General features: G+C 37.1%; 1 protein-coding gene across 2 annotated transcripts in view; it reads right to left on the bottom strand.

Annotated features, from left to right (window-relative positions):
- Positions 1-782: 782 nt before the first annotated feature.
- DHX40 (DEAH-box helicase 40) overlaps positions 783-23,679 on the bottom strand; it is a 53,043-nt gene continuing 30,146 nt past the window's right edge. For both annotated transcript variants that reach the window (XM_079906123.1, XM_079906122.1), the window contains exons 13-18: positions 14,434-14,548; positions 13,726-13,834; positions 12,925-13,019; positions 4,474-4,543; positions 3,944-4,172; positions 783-2,544 (exon numbers count right to left, since the gene is read on the bottom strand). In XM_079906123.1, coding sequence (XP_079762249.1) covers positions 2,405-2,544; positions 3,944-4,172; positions 4,474-4,543; positions 12,925-13,019; positions 13,726-13,834; positions 14,434-14,548 — 758 coding nt within the window. In that variant the 3' untranslated portion in view covers positions 783-2,404. The remainder of the gene's footprint in view (positions 2,545-3,943; positions 4,173-4,473; positions 4,544-12,924; positions 13,020-13,725; positions 13,835-14,433; positions 14,549-23,679) is intronic.

Genomic DNA, 23,679 nt, shown 5'->3' with positions numbered 1-23,679 from the left:
AAAAGAAACCTTTCCATTTGCAACAACATGAATGGACCTAGAGGGTATTATGCTAAGTGAAATAAGTCAGAGAACGACAAATACCATATGATTTTACTTATATGTGGAATCTGAAAAATAAAACAAATGAACAAACATAAAACAGAAAGAGTCATAGATACAGAGAAAAAACAGGTGGCTGCCAGAGGAGAAGGAGGAGTAGGGGGATGAGTGAAATAGGTGAGGGAGACCAAGAGGTACACTCTTCAGGTCTGTACCTTCAGAGGTACAAAATAAATGAGTCATCGGGATGAAATGTACAGCATGGGGAATACAGTCAATAATATTGTAATATCTATGTATGGTGACAGATAGTAACTAGACTTATTGTGATGATCATTTGGCAATGTATAGAAATATCAAATCACTGTGTTGTGCACCTGGAAATAACACAGTGTTGTAGGTCAATTTACTCCAGTTTACTTTTTAAATTATTTTTTAATTGAAGTATAGTTGATTTACAATGTTTCAGGTGTACAGCAAAGTAATTCAACTATATATACATACATATATATTCTTTTTCACATTCTTTTCCATTATAGGTTATTATAAGATACTGAATATAGTTCCCTGTGCTATACAGCAGGTCCTTATTGTTTACCTACTTTATATATAGTAGTGTGTGTCTGTTAATCCCAAATTCCCTACACTTCAATTTTAAAAAATGTTAAATGCGAAAGACAAAGACAGAAGACCTCTTCTAGATTAAAGGAGATTAAATACAATACACGATTCTTGACTGGATCCTGAACTGGGGGAAAATGCTATAAAGGACATGATTGGGAAAACTGATGAAATTATAGATATAGACTATAGATTTAGAATGTGTGCTTAATAAAATCTTACTGAAATAAAAGAGCTGTAATTCCAAGAATCCACATACACCCCCACCACGTCTAAGGAAATGCACTGATACATACCTGGGAAGAGAAACTGATAGGACTAATGTGCTGAAACAGTGTCTTGAGCACTGAAGGTTAGAAGAACAAATTAACAATGCTAGGAATGTTCCAAGAAACCATCACCACTCACCTTACTTCAAGAACAAACATGGGTTTGGGTCCTCATGTGATTTTTCAATAAAGACTTCAAGTTTCTAATATTGAACAGAAAATTGTTTAGATGCCAAAGGAAGTAACTGCGAAAGAGTGAGTTATCTATTAAAATTTTACATTCTTAAATTTTACAGAAAATATCTAAAAACACACATTATACTGCCTTTTGAATTTGAACGACACTAATAGCTTTATTTAACAAACATTGACTACTATGTGCAAAGCACTGTGCTAGGTGCCATGAAAGATACAAAGATGAAAAAGACACAGTCCCTGCCCACAAGGAGCGTATAATCTAGTGGGGGAGACAGACAAATACACAAATAACTAGAATACAAGGCAGTAAACAACAGAGTGGACAAGTGCTGAGTGTGGCCTGAGTGTGATACTAACTAGCCTCAAGGTTCCAATTTGAAACACTGGTGATGCAGTGTTGGCTGCTTTGAAAATCCCATTTCAAGATCAGCGTAATAGATGTTTAAATGGTCCTACCCAAGCAGCTGGAGGCAAGAGAGTAGGCCAGGTGGAAGGGCTGTTTGAAACACTGTCACACCTACATACATGGTGCTGATACAAGTATGTAGGGACAGCTAAAAAAAGAACATATATATATCATCTGTCCTTTGGTTAATGGCTATAGCTACTGTTTTAAACAATATACTTTTATATAAAAAGGAATTTGTATAATCCCAGAAAAATCAACTTAAGGATTAATATTAATTCAACAAAGAATCTTGCCATAGGCAATTTTCTTATTTACTAATTGATTAAGTCTTTTCTCTAAGTATCTATAAAGCTCTGTAGCAATTAAACGGTTAGACATCTAAGTATTGCTCAGTAAAAACCTCTTTTATGTTCAGCCTTCAGAAGGAAATGGTCACATACCTGATAACCTGATATAATACTATTCTAATAGCAACAAGAAGGCCTTAAAGAGATTTAAGGAAAATAATTTTTAATGCTTCAATGCAAATGGAATACACGCTGATTAAATACAATTCAATGTTCTTTGAAAATATCTCACTGACAGCATTTGATACCAGTTAAGGCCAGCAAAATTGAAGTGAGGAAAATATCACATATATTGTCTCTCATTGGTTTCATATATCATTTCCTATGACTATGGCAGCTCAATCTTTTCTTTGAAAATTCCATTTATTGGTACTGATGAGCTTTGATTTGCTTTTAACTCGTATGCTAAAAACAGCTGCTGACCACTTCCTCTTGGTAGTGCTGTCTGACATAAATGGCAAAGCAGAAGCACATTTTCTGGCTGCTTTTCCTACTTCCTGAATTGGAGGGTTCACTGCTTAGCCTGTTTCCTTCAGGGTGTCACTGTGATCCTGGGACCTCTGCTGCTTTCTCTCAAGGAAACGAGCACGTGCGTCTGATATGGATTTATCATCATTTCTTCTTTGCATTTTCTTTAGGACTTCTTTTGGTATTCCATCTGAAAACATTACAAATTAATCCAATAAAATTTTAGTTTTGAGTTTCAGTATTAGAAACGTTAAGAGAAAGAGATGCTCTGATTTTTTAATGTTAAGGGGAAAAGAAGGAAATTAAATTTTGCCCTTTCAAAAGAAATGATATAATTGATGGATAAAAATAAGAGCATAAAAGGACTTCCCAAGTGGTCCAGTGGCTAAGACTGCACACCCAGTGCAGGGGGCCAGGGTTCAATCCCTGATCAGGGAACTAGATCCCACATGCTGCAACTAAAAAGATCCTGCGTGCCACAACTAAGACCTGGGGCAGCCAAATGAATGAATGAATAAATAAATAAAATAAGAGCATAGAGGTCTGAGGAGTCAGAAAAATTGACCCTAAGTCAAACATGTAGTGTGGTTATACACTACAACAAAACAGAGTAGTTAACATTTCCAATGACCTTGGGCAAAATTCCCCACCATTCTATTTCTCAGTGATGTTAAATAAGGATAATACAATTTGCTCCATCAATCAGCCTCAAAAAGCTTTACTGAAAAGCTCTTTTTATTTGTGAGCTGAGAATTAAGCTTTCTATCCTAGTTCAGTACCACAACAGTTTATGCCTCACAACTAGGGACCTAACATTTCAAGGAAAAATCTCCTGAAAAAAAAAAAAGGATGTTCTGCAGTAATAATTCACAAAATTTTATAAACAAAATAAAAATAGTAAAGCACTACTGGGAAGCAATATGGCATAATAGTTAAGAGTAGAGGCCACAGAGTCAAATTCCTTGGATTCAAAATCCAGATTCACCAAATATTAGCTTTGCGATTTTCAGCAAATTATTGTATACTGCTAAGTATTTCCTCATCTATAAAGTAGGGATATGCAGTTACTTCACCGAGTTATTGTGAATATTTAATGGGGTAATGCAACTTGTTAGCATGTGGCAAAAAAGTTCTATAGATATTGTTATTAATAATGTTGTTGGGGCTTCCCTGGTGGCGCAGTGGTTGAGAGTCTGCCTGCCAATGCAGGGGACACGGGTTCGTGCCCCGGTCCAGGAAGATCCCACATGCCATGGAGCGGCTAGGCTCGTGAGCCGTGGCCACTGGCCCTGCGCGTCCGGAGCCTATACTCCGCAACGGGAGAGGCCACAACAAGTGAGAGGCCCGAGAAATGCAAAAAATAATAATAATAATAATTAAAATAATAATAATAATAATGTTGTTGAACAGAGGGGTTAAGGAAAACATGATTAACTGGAAGGAAAGAAGGAAGTCAAAGTAAGTCTGAGACTCATGACAACTCTTTGCTTTTCTGAGGAGACAGAGCCAGAATCTAAGCTCTGTAACAGTTTTTCTGTAATTATATGAGAATTTGGACACTTATGCTCTAGAACAAGCGATTCACTCACCCTTTAGATGCTTTACATTTTCCTTATTGGTCCACCTCCTTCTTGCATCTTCTCTCATTTCACGTCGGGCCACACTGCTCAAATCATGTGCATTAAATTCATGCAACTTGGGTAACAAGTCTCTCACCCATTCATAACGGATTGGACACACAATTCTTGCGTAGACTTTGGTGGTAACTAATACCTCATGGAAAATGATCCATTCAAGTTTGGTTTCCTGTTCATGAAGCTACACAAAAGAATTCATTTAAGGATGATAATTCAATAACCTGCCTTATTGCACATTAGACCAACCAAATACCAACAGCCCAAACTCTTCTGAATTAATTTCTATATTCTTCAAACAGAAGGCATAGGCCAACCAATACCTTTATGTAATATAGATATATGCTAAACTTATCCTCAAAAGAGAAAAGTAGAAGACATCTGTATATTATTTATTCCTATACCTTTACAAAAGGAAGAAATTCCTACACCTTCCTTTACAAAAGGAAGAAATTTCTTCCTTTTATTAAAAACAAGGTACTTACTGCTGAGGAAGGATGAATGTGAACTGGGCTTCCACGCCCATCCATTGTGCAAAACGTTCTCCCAACAGACCTAAGAACCAAAAAACCAAAGGATAAAGACAAGAACAGTAAAAGCAATGAAATAAGTTTAGAGCACTAAATAAGTTTCACTGTAGAGCACTAACGATGAAAAATTATATGTTCTACTACAAAGACTGCTATAAGCAGAGGTTTATATTTATTCAACTGTCACTATAACTTCTCTACCAATTGATCTTTTTTTCTTAATCAATTAATTAATTAATTTTTGGCTGCGTTGGGTTTTCATTGCTCCGCGCAGGTTTTCTCAAGTTGCGGCGAGTGGGGGCTACTCTTTGCTGTGTGCACGTGCTTCTCATCGCGGTGGCTTCTCTTGTTGCAGAGCACAGGCTCTAGGTGTGTGGGCTTTAGTAGTTGTGGCACATGGGCTCAGTAGTTGTGGCTCATGGGCTCTAGAGCGCAGGCTCAGTAGTTGTGGCACACGGGCTTAGTTGCTCTGCGACATGTGGGATCTTCCCAGACCAGGGCTCAAACCAGTGTCTCCTGCATTGGCAGGCAGATTCTTAACCACTGCGCCACCAGGGAAGTCCCCTCTACCAATTCATCTTAAAACTAATGATACAGGGAATTCCCTGGCAGTCCAGTGGTTAGGACTCTGTGCTCTCACTGCCAAGGGCCTGGGTTTGATCCCTGGTTGGGGAACTAAAACTCCACAAGCTGCGCGGTGCAGCCAAAAAAAAAAAGAACTAATGATACAACTTAAATAGTCATTTTAATTAAGTATAAACATTTCTGGTCAATAAATAGCAATATTAACAATAATATTGTATTTGTGCTTGAGAATTTCCAAAATGCTTTCATAATAAAACCTCAAATAAGCCTATGAGTTTTGAGAGCCAGGTACTTCATTAAAAGCTCAAAACTGAGATTCAAATAAATCAGATAGCTTTCTCAAGTCAAAGAGCTAATGTATGATGAGGCAAGTCCTAAACATAGGTCTTCTGACTTAAATACAGTATTCTTCACATTATATTATGCTACATCTCCTTTCAAGGGTATAGGTAATTTTCACTATTCTAAAATGCGATAATTAGAGCAGAAGCAAGAAGAACTACAGTCCTGCAGCCTGTGGAACAACAACCACATTCACGGAAAGATGGACAAGATGAAAAGGCAGAGGGCTATGTACCAGATGAAGGAACAAGATAAAACCCCAGAAAAACAACTAAATGAAGTGGAGATAGGCAACCTTCCAGAAAAAGAATTCAGAATAATGATAGTGAAGATGATCCAGGACCTCAGAAAAAGAATGGAGGCAAAGATCAAGAAGATGCAAGAAATGTTTAACAAAGACCTAGAAGAATTAAAGAACAAACAAACAGATATGAACAATACAATAACTGAAATGAAAAACACACTAGAAGGAATCAATAGCAGAATAACTGAGGCAGAAGAACGGATAAGTGAACTGGAAGACAGAATGATGGAATTCACTGCCATGGAACAGAAAAAGAAACAAGAATGAAAAGAAATGAAGACAGCCTAAGAGACCTCTGGGACAACATTAAACACAAAAACATTCGCATTATAGGGGTCCCAGAAGGAGAGAGAGAGAGAAAGGACCCGAGAAAATATTTGAAGAGATAATAGTCGAAAACTTCCCTAACGTGGGAAAGGAAATAGCCACCCAAGTCCAGGAAGCTCAGAGTCCCATACAGGACAAACCCAAGGACAGACACACCAAGACACATAGCAATCAAACTGGTAAAAATTAAAGACAAAGAAAAATTATTGAAAGCAGCAAGGGAAAAACGAAAAATAACATACAAGGGAACTCGCATAAGGTTAACAGCTGATTTCTCAGCAGAAACTCTACAAGCCAAAAGGGAGTGGCATGACTGTGATGAAAGAGAAGAGCCTACAACCAAGATTACTCTATCTGGCAAGGATCTCATTCAGATTCGACAGAGAAATGAAAAGCTTTACAGACAAGCAAAAGCTAAGAGAATTCAGCACCACCAAACCAGCTATGCAACAAACGCTAAAGGAAACTTCTCCAAGTGAGAAACACAAGAGAAGAAAAGGACCTACACAAACAAACCCATAACAATTAAGAAAATGGTAACAGGAACATACATATCGATAATTACTTTAAACATGAATGGATTAAATGCTCCAACCAAAAGACACAGGCTCGCTGAATGGATACCAAAACAAGACCCATATATATGCTGTCTACAAGAGACCCACTTCAGACCTAGGGACACATACAGACTGAAAGTGAGGGGGTGGAAAAAGATATTCCATGCAAATGGAAATCAAAAGAAAGCTGGAATAGCAATACTCATACCAGATAAAACAGACTTTAAAATAAAGAATGTTACAAGAGACAAGGAAAGACACTACATAATGATCAAGGGATCAATCCAAGAAGATATAACAATTATAAATATATATGCACCCAATATAGGAGCACCTCAATACATAAGGCAACTGCTAACAGCCATAAAAGAGGAAATCGACAGTAACACAATAATAGTGGGGCACTTTGACACCTCACTTACACCAATGGACAGATCATCTGAACAGAAAATTAATAAGGAAACACAAGCTTTAAATGACACAACAGACCAGATAGATTTAATTGATATTTATAGGACATTCCATCCAAAAACAGCAGATTACACTTTCTTCTCAAGTGTGCACGTAACATTCTCCAGGATAGATCACATTTTGGGTCACAAATCAAGCCTCAGTAAATTTAAGAAAACTGAAATCATATCAAACATCTTTTCTGACCACAACCCTATGAGATTAGAAATCAATTACAGGGGAAAAAAACGTAAAAAACACAAACACATGGAGGCTAAATAACATGTTGCTAAATAACCAAGAGATCACTGAAGAAATCAGAGAGGAAATCAAAAAATACCTAGAGACAAATGACAGTGAAAACACGATGATCCAAAACCTATGGGATGCGGCAAAAGCAGTTCTAAGAGGGAAGTTTATACCAATACAAGCCTATCTCAAGAAACAGGAAAAATCTCAAACAATCTAACCATACTAAAGGAATTAGAGAAAGAAGAACAAACAAAACCCAAAGTTAGCAGAAGGAAAGAAATCAATGAAACAGAAACAAAGAAAACAATAGCAAAGATCAATAAAACTAAAAGCTGGTTCTTTGAGAAGATAAACAAAATTGATAAACCATTACCCAGATTCATCACGAAAAAGAGGGAGAGGGCTCAAATCAATAAAATTAGAAATGGAAAAGGAGAACAGACACCACAGAAATACAAAGCATCCTAAGAGACTACTACAAGCAACTCTATGCCAATAAAATGGACAACCTGGAAGAAATGGACAAATTCTTAGAAAGGTATAACCTTCCAAGACTGAACCTGGAAGAAACAGAAAATATGAACAGATCAATCACAAGTAATGAAATTGAAACTGTGATTAAAAATCTTCCAACAAACAGAAGTCCAGGACCAGATGCCTTCACAGATGAATTCTATCAAACATTTAGAGTAGAGCTAACACCCAACCTCTTCAAACTCTTCCAAAAAACTGCAGAGGAAGGAACACTCCCAAACTCATTCTATGAGGCCACCATCACCCTGATACCAAAACCAGACAAAGATGTCACAAAGAATGAAAACTACAGGCCAATATCACTGATGAACACAGATGCAACAATCCTCAACAAAATACCAGCAAACAGAATCCAACAACACATTAGAAGGATCATACACCATGATCAAGTGGGATTTATCCCAGGGATGCAAGGATTATTCGATATAGGCAAAACAATCAGTGTGATACATCATACTAACAAACTGAAAAGTAAAAACCATATGATCACCCCAAAAGATGCAGAAAAAGCTTTTGACAAAATTCAACACCCATTTATGATAAAAACTCTCCAGAAAGTGGGCACAGAGGGAGCCTACCTCAACATAATAAAGGCCATATACAACAAACCCACAGCAAACATCATTCTCAGTGGTGAAAAACTGAAGCATTTCCTCTAAGATCAGGAACAAGACAAGGATGTCCACTCTCACCACTATTATTCAACATAGTTTTGGAAGTCCTAGCCATGGCAATCAGAGAAGAAAAAGAAATAAAAGGAATACAAATTGGAAAAGAAGAAGTAAAACTGTCACTGTTTGCAGATGACATGATACTATACATAGAGAATCCTAAGAAAACTACTAGAAAACTACTAGAGCTAATCAATGAATTTGGTAAAGTTGCAGGATACAAAATTAATGCACAGAAATCTCTTGCATTCCTATACACTAATGGTGAAAAATCTGAAAGAGAAATTAAGGAAACACTACCATTTACCACTGCAACACAAAGAATAAAATACTTAGGAATAAACCTACCTAGGGAGACAAAAGACCTGTATGCAGAAAACTATAAGACACTGATGAAAGAAATTAAATATGATACAAACAAATGGAGAGATATCCCATGTTCTTGGATTGGAAGAATCAATATTGTGAAAATGACTATACTACCCAGAGCAATCTACAGATTCAATGCAATCCCTATCAAATTACCAATGGCATTGTTTTCAGAACTAAAACAAAAAACCTTAAAATTGTATGGAGACACAAAAGACCCCGAACAGCCAAAGCAGTCTTGAGGGAAAAAAACAGAGCTAGAGGAATCAGACTCCCTGACTTCAGACTATACTACCAAGCTACAGTAATCAAGACAATATGGTACTGGCACGAAAACAGAAACATAGATCAATGGAACAAGATAGAAAGCCCAGAGATAAACCCATGCACCTATGGTCAACTAATCTAGGACAAAGGAGGCAAGGATATACAATGGAGAAAAGACAGCCTCTTCAATAAGTGGTGCTGGGAAAACTGGACAGCTACATGTAAAAGAATGAAATTAGAACACTCCCTAACACCATACACAAAAATAAACTCAAAGTGGATTAAAGACCTAAATGTAAGACCGGAGACTATAAAACTCTTAGAGGAAAATATAGGAAGAACACTCTTTGACGTAAATCACAGCAAGATCTTTTTTGATCCACCTCCTAGAGTAATGGAAATAAAAACAAAAATAAACAAACGGGACCTAATGAAACTTAAAAGCTTTGCAAAGCAAAGGAAACTACAAACAGGACGAAAAGACAACCCTCAGAATGGGAGGAAATATTTGCAAACGAATCAATGGACAAAGGATTCATTTCCAAAATATATAAACAGCTCATGCAGCTCAATATTAAAAAAAACAAACAATCCAATCCAAAAATGGGCAGAAGACCTAAATAGACATTTCTCCAAAGAAGACATACAGATGGCCAAGAAGCACATGAAAAGCTGCTCAACATCACTAATTATTAGAGAAATGCAAATCAAAACTACAATGAGGTATCACCTCACACCAGTCAGAATGGGCATCATGAGAAAATCTACAAACAACAAAGGCTGGAGAGGGTGTGAAGAAAAGGGAACCCTCTTGCACTGTTGGTGGGAATGTAAATTGATACAGCCACTATGGAGAACAGTATGGAGGTTCCTTAAAAAACTAAAAATAGAATTAGCGTATAACCCAGCAATCCCACTACTGGGCATATACCCAGAGAAAACCATAATTCAAAAAGACACATGCACCTCAGTGTTCATTGCAGCACTACTTACAATAGCCAGGTCATGGAAGCAACCTAAATGCCCATCGACAGATGAATGGATAAAGAAGATGTGGTACATATATACAATGGAGTATTACTCAGCCATAAAAAGGAACGAAACTGGGTCATTTGTAGAGACGTGGATGAATCTAGAGACTGTCATACAGAGTGAAGTAAGTCATAAAAAGAAAACCAAATATCATATATTAATGTACATACGTGAAACCTAGAAAAATGGTATAGATGAACTGGTTTACAGGGCAGAAATTGAGACAGAGATGTAGAGAACAAATGTATGGACACCAAGGGGGGATAGCGGCGGTGGAGTGGGCAGTGGTGGTGGTGGGATGAACTGGGAGACTGGGATTGACATGTATACACTAATATGTATAAAATGGATAACTCATAAGAACCTGCTGTATAAAAAAATAAATAAAATTCAAAAATTCAAAAAAATATATGATAATTAGAACATTTCATCTGCATTTTTTCTAATTCGTGTTAACTTTAAATTCTTATCCTCTTCTATACTTCCCTATATATATGTTATTCCAAAAACTTGTCAAAATTATGCCTTAGAGCTCAATCATCACAACTGATTTCCTGCAGAACTTCACATATATTCCTATTATAACCCAGATCAGACTGCATTATAATTATTTGTATATATATCTACACAGTACATACTTGGACAGTACAAAAATCTTTTTTTCTTCAACCATTTGAAAGTTAGTAGCCAAACTTATGACCCATCATCCCCAAATACCTGAGTGTGCATTTCCTATAATCAAGAATATTCTCCTATATAACCATAATACAACCATCAAAACCAGGGAATTAACACTGACACATTACTAGCATCTAATCCTCAGAACCCAATGAAGTTTATCAAATGTCCTAATAATATCCTTTATAGTAAAAGGATCCAGTTCAGAATCATTTACTGCCTTTACATTTTATGGCCCCTTAGTCTCCTTCATTCTGGAATACTCCCCAGTCTTCCTTTGACCTTCATGATCTTGACACCTTTAAATTATCAGCTAGTTATTTTGTAGTATGTGCCTCAATTTGATTTTGTCTGTTTTAGGATGATTAGATTCAGGTTACAGATCTTTGGCAGGAATATCACAGAAGTGTTGCTGTGTTTTCATTATATCCTATCAGGAGGAACATGATTTTGATTTGTTGCTTGATCTAGGTAACATCTGCCAGGCTTCTTCAGTGAGAAGTTACTTTTTCCCTTTGTAATTAACAAGAGTTTTGTGGAGAGGTGCTCAACTATGTAAATAATTCTATTTGTCATTAAACTTTTAATTTACTCATTTATTAATTTATATGATTATAGACCCATGATTTCACATTTTATTCAATGGGTTATATAATCCATTACTATCATTATTTATTTCAGTGCTCAAAATATCCCATCTTTGATCAGCTGGGACCTATTCAAGCTGGCTCCTTTGTACTTCTGACATGGCCTCAACCTTCACTGATCACTACTTTGCTTGCTGGCAAAATAAGATATTTCGGGCTCATCATGTACTTTCCCAGCCCTATTTCTCCAAAGAGCCCTGGGTCTTTTATGTGGCAGATGGTTGTTCCAAGTCAAGATCTGGGCACAAAGTATATTCATTGCTATTATAGTGTCATTGCTTCCAGTCCATCTCATAGTTAGGTTACATATTTACATACATACAAATACATATTACACACACACACACACAGTACCATCTATTTTTATTACCATATCTATCTATCCATCCATCTAACTATAGTAAAAACTGTATACCAGACTTTCCTGGTGGTGCAGTGGTTAAGAAGCTGCCTGCCAGTGCAGGGGACATGGGTTCGAGCCCTGGTCCGGGAAGATCTCACATGCTGCGGAGCAACTAAGCCCGTGCGCCACAACTACCGAACCTGTGCTGTAGAGCCCATGAGCCACAACTACTGAGCCCGTGTGCCACAACTACTGAAGCCCACGCGCCCACAGCCTGCACTCCACAACAAGAGAAGCCACCGCATGAGAAGCCTGCACACCATGACGAAGAGTAGCTCCCACTTGCCACAACTAGAAAAAGTCCATGTGCAGCAACGAAGACCCAATGCAGCCATAAATAAATAAATTAATTAACTAATTAAAAAACCCATAATACCTGAAATTCCAATCAACTCCACAGGGCTCATTCTTGTTTTCTCCCTTTCAGCATTTCTAACTCCCTTCACCATTTGCCTTAATATATTCAATTATGTGATCAATTCCCCTGTATATAACGAATCTCCCATCACCACCACTCTTACCCCTTTCCCTACAAAGATGGCCTCCCTCCCTACACTCAGACTCTGACACTCAATACCAAATAACTCCCATGTAAGTACCTTCCCCAATCCTGCTCAAGACCTGACATTCCACACCAAACTACCCTTCCTCAGGGATGCCATCCTCAACCTATTTGGCTTTCACACTCCACAAAGAGCCACCCCTCTGCAAGCAAACCAGTGTCACTTAACTTAGGCACTAATACCCCATGCTGGACAGCTGTCCTACAGACTCCCCTCCTGCCCCACAAGAGCTTCAATATCTTGCTCTCAGCCACTGCAGCTCCCCTTGCACAAGTGACAATTATGAAAAGGGTCACTGTAATTGATGTCATCATAATTTGATTTAAACAGAGTTTAAATCAAACTGTCTTTAATATTAAATATTTAATATTATCATCAAATACGGTTGTATTTCTCTATCCATCTCTCAAGCTCTTACTGCTTACCTGCGAGCTACATTTTTGAAATAACCTGCACAAAGACATCTTCGCAGTACTTCATGTTTAGGGCCTTCAAAGGTCTCTCTTGGGAAGTCACTTTGCTATAGAAAGAATACATGTACAGTGGTAAATCTCACAGAACAATTTGAAATAATCTTTTAGTTTGAAAAATCCACATTTCTAAAGACTTCTGTTTCTGGCCAATATGGAGTAAGAGGGACCAGATTTACCCTTCTGCTTGAACCAACCAAAAAATGGACAAAGCATATGAAATAATCATCTCCAAAACACTATATATCAAGCAATAAAGGACAGTGACCTCTGAGAAATAAATGAAGTAGGGAAAATAAATGAAGTAAGTCCAACAACTGCCCCAGCTTACAGTCAACCTTGAGAAAGATTCTGGACGAAGGTGCAGGAAAGGAAAAACCCAAGTGGAACGTGGAGAACTCCCAGAGTTAAAGAGACTGAGCTGAGAATCCAGGAAGACCAGGATGGCTAGAGTTCCCAGGCCAGAGTTCAGGAGAGAAGAGATCTGCATAGAGAACTCCAGAGATATGCAGAAGGGCCTCAAGAGTTCAACTGAATAATGGTAAGCATATGAATGTGAGGAAATTACCCAAGGCCAGGAAAAGAGCCTCCCAAAAGGATAAGGGATAATAGAGCTGTGTGCTCGCACAGGGTCAGGAACGGTGCCTGTTCCTACAAACCATTCTTCAACACCTTACAATATATATGGTTTGGGGTAGAGTACTCAGAAGGCCTTGCCAAAATGCTACTCAAGGAAAAAAACATTATAGCAATCACCTGTTTAAGCTTCCTGATCAGTTCTCTAAGTTGAGCTTCAACACGAAATGCAGAAAATAAGCACCTCCAATGAATCCAATGTTTCTGGCACCACGAAGCTGGAGCTCCACTGCAAAACAAAAATATTGGTGTCTCAAAAATATCTTCTATGAGTGAAAGACAGTCTAACGTTCTCATTTCTATTACACAACTAGAAACCCATAGCAACTGTCAGCTCTTTTATGAGACCTGTCCAATTAATAAAAAAGCACTTTAAGGAATTTGAAAAAACAAATTAATGCAGGTGCCTGTAAGTGAATTAAAACATGATTCGTAAAATGGGTTTCTTTTTATTCATATATGCTTTAACAAGTTAATGCAGGTGCCTCTAAGTGAATTAAAACATGATTTGGAAATGGGTTCCTTTTTATTCATATACGCTTTAACAAATATCCAATCATTTTCTCAACTAAGCTACTTATACAGAGCCAAAATTCTATAAGGTCAGTTTTCAGGAAAGGTTTAAGGGGAGAAGAAAGAAGAGAACTAATGTTATGCAATAAATGACTACTAAGTCATAGTCACCTGACAGAGAAATCCCACTAATGTTCACAAAAATACCTTGAGGTCAGTATCATTCCCACTGAACCTTACTGTCTAAAATAATATACTATATTGAAGATATATTTCAAACTAACACTTTCCAGTACGAAGAACTATCTCACATACCTTGATTTGCACTGTTCAAAGATGACAGCTAAAGTCGCAAAGTCATTAAATCCTCCAGCTTTAGCTGCCAATTCTCGATGTCTCTGTTCTGCTTCCTTCTGGTACTCTGGATCAACTAAAACGACAATTGGAAAGGCAGTTTAGTTCTACTTTACATCAAGTGCCTATATTCACTTTGTTTATTCAAGCTCATTAAAATCTGCCTCGCCCTCTGAGGTGCAATAAGGGAGAAGTACATTAACTCTTCTGGGGGGGTCTCTACTCCCACAATTCCTTTTCTTCTTTAATCACACTTTGGAGATTTTACCAGAATAGCAACATTATTCCTCCCAAAAAGTATTTAGAATTTAGTATTGGTTTTACCATAAGAGTAACCCATGCTCACAGTAAAAAATACTTACGTAAAAGTTCAATGTTCCCCACTGTTACATTACCCATAAACCAATCCTCAAGGCTAACCACTGTTAATTATTTAGTGTGTGTCCTTCAAGATATTTTCTATATATATACAAGCATTGTGTATAATCGTTTATTTTTACATAAGTGGGATATACCTTCTGAAATTTCCTTTATTAGTAACAGCTTAATGTAAGTACATATAGAATTATTCATTCTCAAACATACCTACATTGTATTTCTCAGAGGTATAAGGAACACAACACAATTTAACCAGACCCTATTTATCCAATTCCTAATTATGGACAATTAGGACCATCATATATGCAGAAATGAACTACGACAAACTTTTCTTTTTTAACTTTATATTGAAGTATATCATGCATACAGAAAACTACACAGGTCAAAAGTGTACAGGTCAATGAGTGGTCACAAATATAACATACCAATGTACCCAACACCCAGATCAACAAGCAGAATATTACCAGCATCCCAGAGCCCTTTTTTTGCTCTCCTTCCAATAACTACCCATTCCCGTCCACAAGGATAACCCATATCCTGACTTCTAACCCCAAAGAAGTGTTTTGCCTGTTTCTAAACTTAACCCCCCCCTTTTTTGTCAAAAGGTGCTAGGGCTTCTTCCCTCATTGTAGGGCATCAAACCCCCACCCTACTCGTTCAGTATGCCCATCGCAGCTAGATTTGGCAGAGGCACCATGCTGCCCAATTCCAGGCAGCAGCACTTAGACAGACTACAACGTGAATGTGCAAAGCATCAGTTCCTGGTATTAGGAAGAAAGCAATCTGATTAAATGAAACACTCATGAAGATATAAAGTCTTCTATCCCAGGCTTTAAGTGGCTTCCACCTATGTGACCTGGGTAACAACTGAAGGAAGCAGCTAGAGACAAAAGGAGAGCAAATACAAATGGCCCTGCCAAGGTGAAGATATAATGACTATCTCTTGAACCAGTCATGGATATTGATTTTTAAGCCAAAACATCTAATTTCATGCACCCAAACACCACTGCCCAGAAGGTACTATGCACTAGACTCAAGCATCAACTTTGTCTTGGCTCCAACACTAAGAGACAAGCCTACCTATCAGCCAGGGGCTGCTGCATCCTTGAACTGTGGTATCCCTGCCATACAAATGTAAAGTCCCAGCCTCCTCCGACCTCTGGGCTATGAAGCCTCAGAGAAGCTTCCTATTATGGTTCAGTTCTTCTCTTCTCTGCCTCCAGCTGACCCTAGAAATGTTCAATTTAGCTGTAATACCTACTACAACAATTTACACAAATGGCTTACCATCTCTTAATAAAATGTCATAATAACTACAATAAATTTTAGTGGATTACAATTCTAAACTCAGTTTATATTTTGTAAAGATTAACTGCATGGTTAGTGTTGGATCTCTGTTGTTTAAAGAGTGGCTACCTGCTCACACTTTAAAAAATGTAGAGAGCACACTGCTTTTCTGGCTGTCCTTCCCATATTGCTACTACCTTCTCTCTGTCTCTCTCTCTCCCCCTGTTACTCTCAAAGTCAAGAGAAAATACAGAACATATTTTTGTTCCTTTTCCCTATCTCTTCTCTTAAAAATAACCTAATTAATTAAAATTAAAACTGGCAGAAGTCCCATAGTAAATTCAGGATTTCTATAGGAAAGTAAAAAACCATATCACACACAGTTCCTACAATCTCAGCAAGTTTATACTCTGACTAAACAGTAGTTTGACTATCCATCTTTAATTACTTTCCCAGCAGACTTGTCATTTTCTTTAGTTTATTATCTTTCCCCAGATTGAAATTCTATTATCAGTTTTAACTCATGCAAATAATGCTACTGAGGCAAAAACTAAATAAGAAGCTGAAGCAGCAACACAAGGCTCTATCAGCTGAACTTCTCTCTTTGGGAAGATAAGTTAATACTTTTCTATATAACAACCAATCAGAAAATAAAACTATTACACAGAAAGGGTTTTAATAACAACAATCCTCAGAGCTGAAGCAGGGGAGTAAGGCTGTAAGTGACACATACACATAAAGTATGATTTATTTCTAAAAATGTCACAGTTAAAATAATTAAAAACTTAAAAACCAACACAATGTTATTTTAAATTTGTTCCATTTTAAGGTGATGCTGTTTACCACCTTAAAAACATTTAAGAGCCCTCACTCCACTGTCTGACTTCTAAAGCAATATCTATACTAGCAGACGCTGTGTACACAGTTTACTAGAGCAAAATCATCATTTTGATGTTTAAAATCTTTATTCAATGTTAGATCTGAAAATACTAGCCAGTTTTACCAATAAGTATATAATAAACTAAATTAGGTGATCTACAATGACTAAGACGCAAGCCAGAAAGAAATGCTTAACCTATAAAGACTATAAATGCACTTAAAAGCAGTTGGACAATGAATACATATTTTAGGGTGTAGCAAGATCTCAGCAAGTCACATGCTCAAAAAGTGAAGCTGCATTTTGTAACAGCTGAAGCCTGCTTCATCAATCCAGGTTTAAAAATTAAGCCTAGGGGCTTCCCTGGTGGCGCAGTGGTTAAGAATCTGCCTGCCAATGCAGGGGACACGGGTTCAAGCCCTGGTCTGGGAAGATCCCACATGCCGCGGAGCAACTAAGCCCATGCGCCACAACTACTGAGCCTGTGCTCTAGAGCCCGCGTGCCACAACTACTGAAGTCCGCACGCCTAGAGCCTGTGCTCTGCAACAAGAGAAGCCACCGCAATGAGAAGCCTGCACACCGCAACAAAGAGTAGACCCCACTCGCCGCAACTAAAGAAAGCTGTGCACAGGAACAAAGAACCAAAGCAGCCAAAAATAAATTAAAAAAAAAAATTAAGCCTAGGTCATATATGTACATATAGCAAGAGTGTCTCTTTAAGTATGAATAAGAAACAGGTAGCAATTGTTGCCTCAAGGAATCAGACCTGGATGATACCAAGGAATGCTCTTGCCAAGGTGCCTAACTTTATTTGGATCAGACTATGGAGCAATTTATGCCCCAGGGCACTGTCAAAAACAGATCAATCAGCTACCAATCCATGGAGAATGACAGCTTGGCGTAATATCAATAGAGGCAGACCAGCAAGAATTGAAGTAGAGCAGCCAAACTATTTTTATTGAAGCATGGTTGACTTACAATATTATAATAGTTGCAGGTGTACAACAGAGTGATTCAGTATTTTTATAGATTATACTCCATCTAAAGTTATTACAGGGACTTCCCTGGTGGCTCAGTGGTTGGGAATCCACCTGACAGTGCAGGGGACGCAGGTTCGAGCCCTGGTCCTGGAGGATCCCACATGCCACGTAGCAACTGGGCCCGTGTGCCACAGCTGCTGAGCCTGCGCTCTGGAGCCTGCAAGCCACAACTACTGAAGCATGTGTGCCCGGAGGCCGTGCTCTGCAACAGGAGAGGCCGCTGCGGTGAGAGGCCCGTGCACTGAACGAAGAGTAGCCCCCACTTGCTGCAGCTGGGGAGGGCCTGCGTGCGGCAGCGAAGACCCAACACAGCCAAAAATAAATAAATAAATTTATTTAAAAAAATAAGTTATTACAAAATAATGGCTATATTTCCCTGTGCTGTAAAATATATCCTTGTTGCTCATTTATTTTATACATAGTAGTTTGCATCTGTTAATCCCACACCACGATATTATCCATCCCCCCTTCTCTCTTCCCACTGGTAACCACTAGTTTGTTTTCTATATCTGTGAGTCTGTTTCTGTTTTGTTATGTAAATTCATTTATTTTTTAGGTTCTACATATAAGTGATAACAGAGTATTTGTCTTTCTCTGTCTGACTTATTTCATCCACATTGTTGCAAATGGCAGAATTTCATTCTTTTTTACAGCTAAGATATATCCCATTGTGTGTGTGTGTGTGTGTGTGTATATATATATGTATATATATATATACACCATATCTTCTTTAACCATTCATCTGTTGATGAACACTTAGGTTGCTTCCATATCTTGGCTATTGTAAATAATGCTGCTACAATGCTATAACTGGGATACATGTTACCTTTTCAAATTAGTGTTTTCATTTGCTTCAAATGTATACCCAGAAGTGGAATTGCTGGATGATAAGGTAGTTCTATTTTTAGTTTTTTTGAGGAAACTCCATTCTGTTTTCCACACTGCATGCACCAATTTACATTCCCACCAACAGTATACTAGGGTTCCCTTTCCTCCACATCCTCGCCACATTTATTATGTGTAGACTTTTTGATGATAGTCATTCTGACAGGTGTCAAGGTGATATCTCATTGTGGTTCTGATTTGTATTTCTCTGATAATTAGCAATGTTGAGCATTTTTTCATGTACCTGTTGGGCCATCTGTATATCTTCTTTGGAATAATGTCTATTCAGGTCTTCTGCACCCCCTTTTTTGCTGCAGGGCTTGTGGGATATTGTAGTTCCCCAACCAGGGACTGAACCCAAGCCCTCGACAGCAAAAGCACGGAGTCTTAACCATTGGACAATCAAGGAATTCCCCGCCCATTTTTCAATCAGGCTGTTTGTTTTTTTGATATTTAGTTGCAAGCACTATTTATATATTTTGGATATTAACCCCTTCTCAGTCATATCACTTGCAAATATTTTCTCCCATTCAGTAGGTTGTCTTTTTGTTTTGTCAATCATTTCCTTTGCTGCGTAAAAGCTTTTAAGTTGAATTAGGTTCCACTTGTTTATTTTTGCTTTTGTTTCTTTTGCCTTAGAAGACAGATCCAAAAAAATATTGCTATGATTTATGTCAAAGAATGTTCTGCCTATGTTCTATTCTATGAGTTTTACGGCTTCAGGTCTTTAATCCATTTGGGGTTTATTTTTATACATGGAGTGAGAAAACGTTCTAATTTCATTCTTTTATACATTCTTTTTCATACATTCTACATGTATATAGCTGTCTAGTTTTCCCAACACCATTTATTGAAGAGACTGTCTTTTCTCCATTGTATATATTCTTGACTCCTTTGTCATAGACTAATGGACCATAAGTGCATGGGTTTATTTTTGGGCTCTCTATTCTGTTCTGTTGATCTATATGTCTGTTTCTGAGCCAGTATCATGCTGCTTTGATTACTGTAGCTTTGTAGTACAGTCTGAAGTCAAGGAGTATGACACCTCCAGCTTTATTCTTTTTTCTCAAGATTGCTTTGGCAATTCAGGGTCTTTTGTGGTTCCATACGAATTTTAGGATTATTTGTCCTAGTTCTGTGAAAAATGTCACGGGTATTTTGAAAGGGATTGCATTAAATCCACAGATTGCTTTGAGTTGTGTGGACATTTTAACAATATTAAGTCTTCCAACCCAGGAACATGAGATACCATTCCATTTCTTTGTACCATCTTCAATTTCCTTCATCAATGATTTATAATCTTCACAGTATAGGTCTTTCACTTCTTTGGTTAAGTTTATTCCTAGGTATTTTATTCTTTTTGATGTAATTTAAAATAAATTAGTTTCTTGCTTTCTATTTCTGATAGTTCACTATTAGTGTATAGAAAATCAACAGATTTCTGAATACTAATTTTGTATCCTGCAACTTTACTGAATTCATCTATTAATTCTAATAATTTTTTGATGCAGACTTTAGGGTTTTCTATGTACAGTATCATGTCATCTGCAAACAGTGACAGTTTTACTTCTTCCCTTCCAATTTGGATGCCTTTTATTTCTTTTTCTTGTCTGACTGCTGTGGCTCAGACTTCCAATACTATGTTGAACAGATGTGGCTAGAGTGCACATCCTTGTTTTGTTCCTGCTTTAGAGAAAAGGTTTTAGCTTTTCACCACTGAGTATGATGTTACCTATGGGTTTGTAATAAATGAAACCAGCCAAACATTTAACAGAAATATCAGAGAAAACTGCAAAAATCATAGTTTGTCCTGATGCTCTGGAAGACTGTGCAGATGCCCAAGAAGCAAAAGGAGAGGGAACATCTGAACCTCTGTCTTTGGCTGAACACAGGACAAACTCATAAACTCCCTGAACTGTGAAAATAGTCTTCAAGCCACACAACATAAATCCAACAGTAAAGGGTGCAAACACCAGTGGCTTAAGGGGGTTAGGAACAACCTCCAACCAATCAGTGGCTGACTGCTGAAATGGAAATGTACAATAAACAAAACGAAAACTTCACTAAGTGGAGCTCGACAGTAGATTTGGACTCACAGGAGAAAGCATCAGCAAAATATAGATCAAGAGAGATCAGGCAATCCAAAGAGTCTCAGAGAAATACGGGACATCATTAAGCACACCAACATATGCATAATGGGAGTGCCAGAAGAAGAGGACAGAGAAAGGGGCAGAAAATTTTTTGAGAAAATAATGGCTGAGAAATTCCAAAATTTGATGGAAAACATTTATCTACACATTCAAGAAGCTTAATGAACTCCAAGTAGGATAAAAGCAAAGTGATCCACAGACATATAATAGCCAAAATACTGAAGGGAGCAAGAGAAAATTTACTTGTTGTGAACAAAAGAACTTCAATAAAATTAAAAGTCGAATTTCAATAGAAATGATGGAGGCCAAAGGACTGTGGGATAATATAATGCTGAAAGAAAACCACCATTAACTAAGAATCCTATATCCAGCAAAACTATCTTTCAAAATGAAGGCAAAATAAAGGCATTCCTGGAAAACAAAACCTGAAAGAATTCATTGCTAGCATACCTGCCTTACAATTAATAATAAAAGAAGTTATTCAGGCTGAAGGAAGTGACACAAGATGGTAATCTGAATGACACTAAAAAAGAGCACTGGTAAAAGTTAAAATGTAGGTAAATTTTTTAAAAGAGTATGATTATATTATTATTGATTATTTCTTCTATTCCCTTATGTATTTAAAAGAAATTGCATGAAACATTACCTACAAAATTGTATTGTTGGGCCTATAACATAGAAATGTAATATATTTGACAATAGCAACACATGTATTACCTACTTTTTAAAAAGAGGGCCTAGGTCAGTATCTAAGGAAAATAAACTTAATCTTAAATCTGACAAGACAATAGATAAGGCCATTGCTTTACAGTTATGTTTTCATTGCATGGAATTTAGAAACACTGATAAATCTATGTGTTACCTGAGGGCTTTCAGGGTAATTCATGCTTCATATCCATTAACATCACTGATATCACGTGCTTCAAAAGGGCAAGACTTACTCAAAAATTTCCCATCAAATCGAAGCACAGAATACAAGACGTATTCCTATTGGCTATTATCTCAACATTCTAAAGAATTATAATGACCTATGTCCATAGATATCTAAGACCAAGTATTAGGCTAGCAAAGGAAAGTCTCCCTTTTCCTGGAATTGCTAAAGTGTAGATCCCAAATAAAGGCCTTCAAGATACCAAAAACCACCTCAAGGACTTAATAAAAAAAAAACAAAAAAAAAAACCCACATAATCAAAACTTAAGACCTGAACAACCTGAAAGGCTAAAAAACTGAGTCAGCAGTCCACCCACAGATAGAGGGTTCTAAATAAGAGTTTAAAAACTAACACCTGGACTTTTACTTCTAGCTATGGAAAAGACTTAATTTTTCTCTTCTTCTCTTAACTTCTTTCAAAGACATATGAAGGTTTAAGGGAAAAATTACAATACTGTATTGTGGGGTTTATAATGTATGTAAATATAATATATATGACAACAATAGAACAAGGATATGTTAAGAAATGGCAAAAAGCCAGCAAAGTTTTCAATACAATCTCTATCTAAATTCTTAGCAGGCTTATTTTTAAGAAACTAATATGCTGATTTTAAAATTTATATGGAAATATAAAGAATATAGAATAATCAAAACAATACTGAAAATATAAATATTCTGCTTCTTTTTCTAGCTGATTTCAAAATTTATCATAAGCTATGTAATCAATACAAAGTTGGCACTGACATAAGGATAGACAAATAGATCTATGGAATAAAATAAAGTCCAGAAATAGACTATTACACATATACTTTCTGCAGACTTTTTTTTAATAAGGTTTTTTTTTTTTAACTTCTTTTTTTGGCCGTGCCACACTGCGCAGCATGTGGGATCTTAGTTCCCCGGCCAGGGATAGAACCCGTGCCCCCTGCAGTGGAAATATGGAGTCTTAACCACTGGACCACCAGGGAAGTCCCCCTACTTTTCACAGATTTTTAACAAAGGTGCCAAAGCAACTCAATGCAGGAAAGTAAATCTTTTCAACAAATGTCCTGGAACAAGTGGATATTCACAGGAAAAAAGTAATCTAGACCCCTACCTCACACCATATACAAAGCTTAATTTCAGATGGATTACTGTCCTAAACTTAATGGCTAGAAACTGTAAAGCTTCTGGATCGAAGTATCAATAGAGATACAAGAGAGAAGCATATTTTTACTATCTTGGGGCAGGAAAACATTTCTTACCATGCAGAAAGCAATAACCACACACACACAAAAATTGGTATCGTAAGACTTATTCAAAATTCAAAACCTCTCTCATCAAAAGACACTGTGAAAAAAGCAAACAGAAAAGCCACAGGCTGGGAAGAAAATATGCACAACTCATACCTAACAAATAACTTGTACCTAGAATAAAGAACTACCAGATTCAATATATATATATTTTTTAAATTTAAAACATGGGCAAAGGACTATAATAGATACTTCACAAAGACAGATAAATGATCAATAATCACACAAAAAAGTGCTCAAAATTATAAGTCATCAGGAAAATGCAAATTAAAACCACAAAGAGGTATCACTAATATATAACAGAATATATAAAATGAAAGTGATTGGCAACACCAAATGTTGAGGAGGACATGTAGTGCAAGTTGC

The sequence above is a fragment of the Stenella coeruleoalba genome (assembly GCF_951394435.1).
Source record: "Stenella coeruleoalba genome assembly, chromosome: 19".
Lineage (NCBI taxonomy): Eukaryota > Metazoa > Chordata > Mammalia > Artiodactyla > Delphinidae > Stenella > Stenella coeruleoalba.
This window is presented reverse-complemented; position numbering and strand designations above follow the sequence as displayed.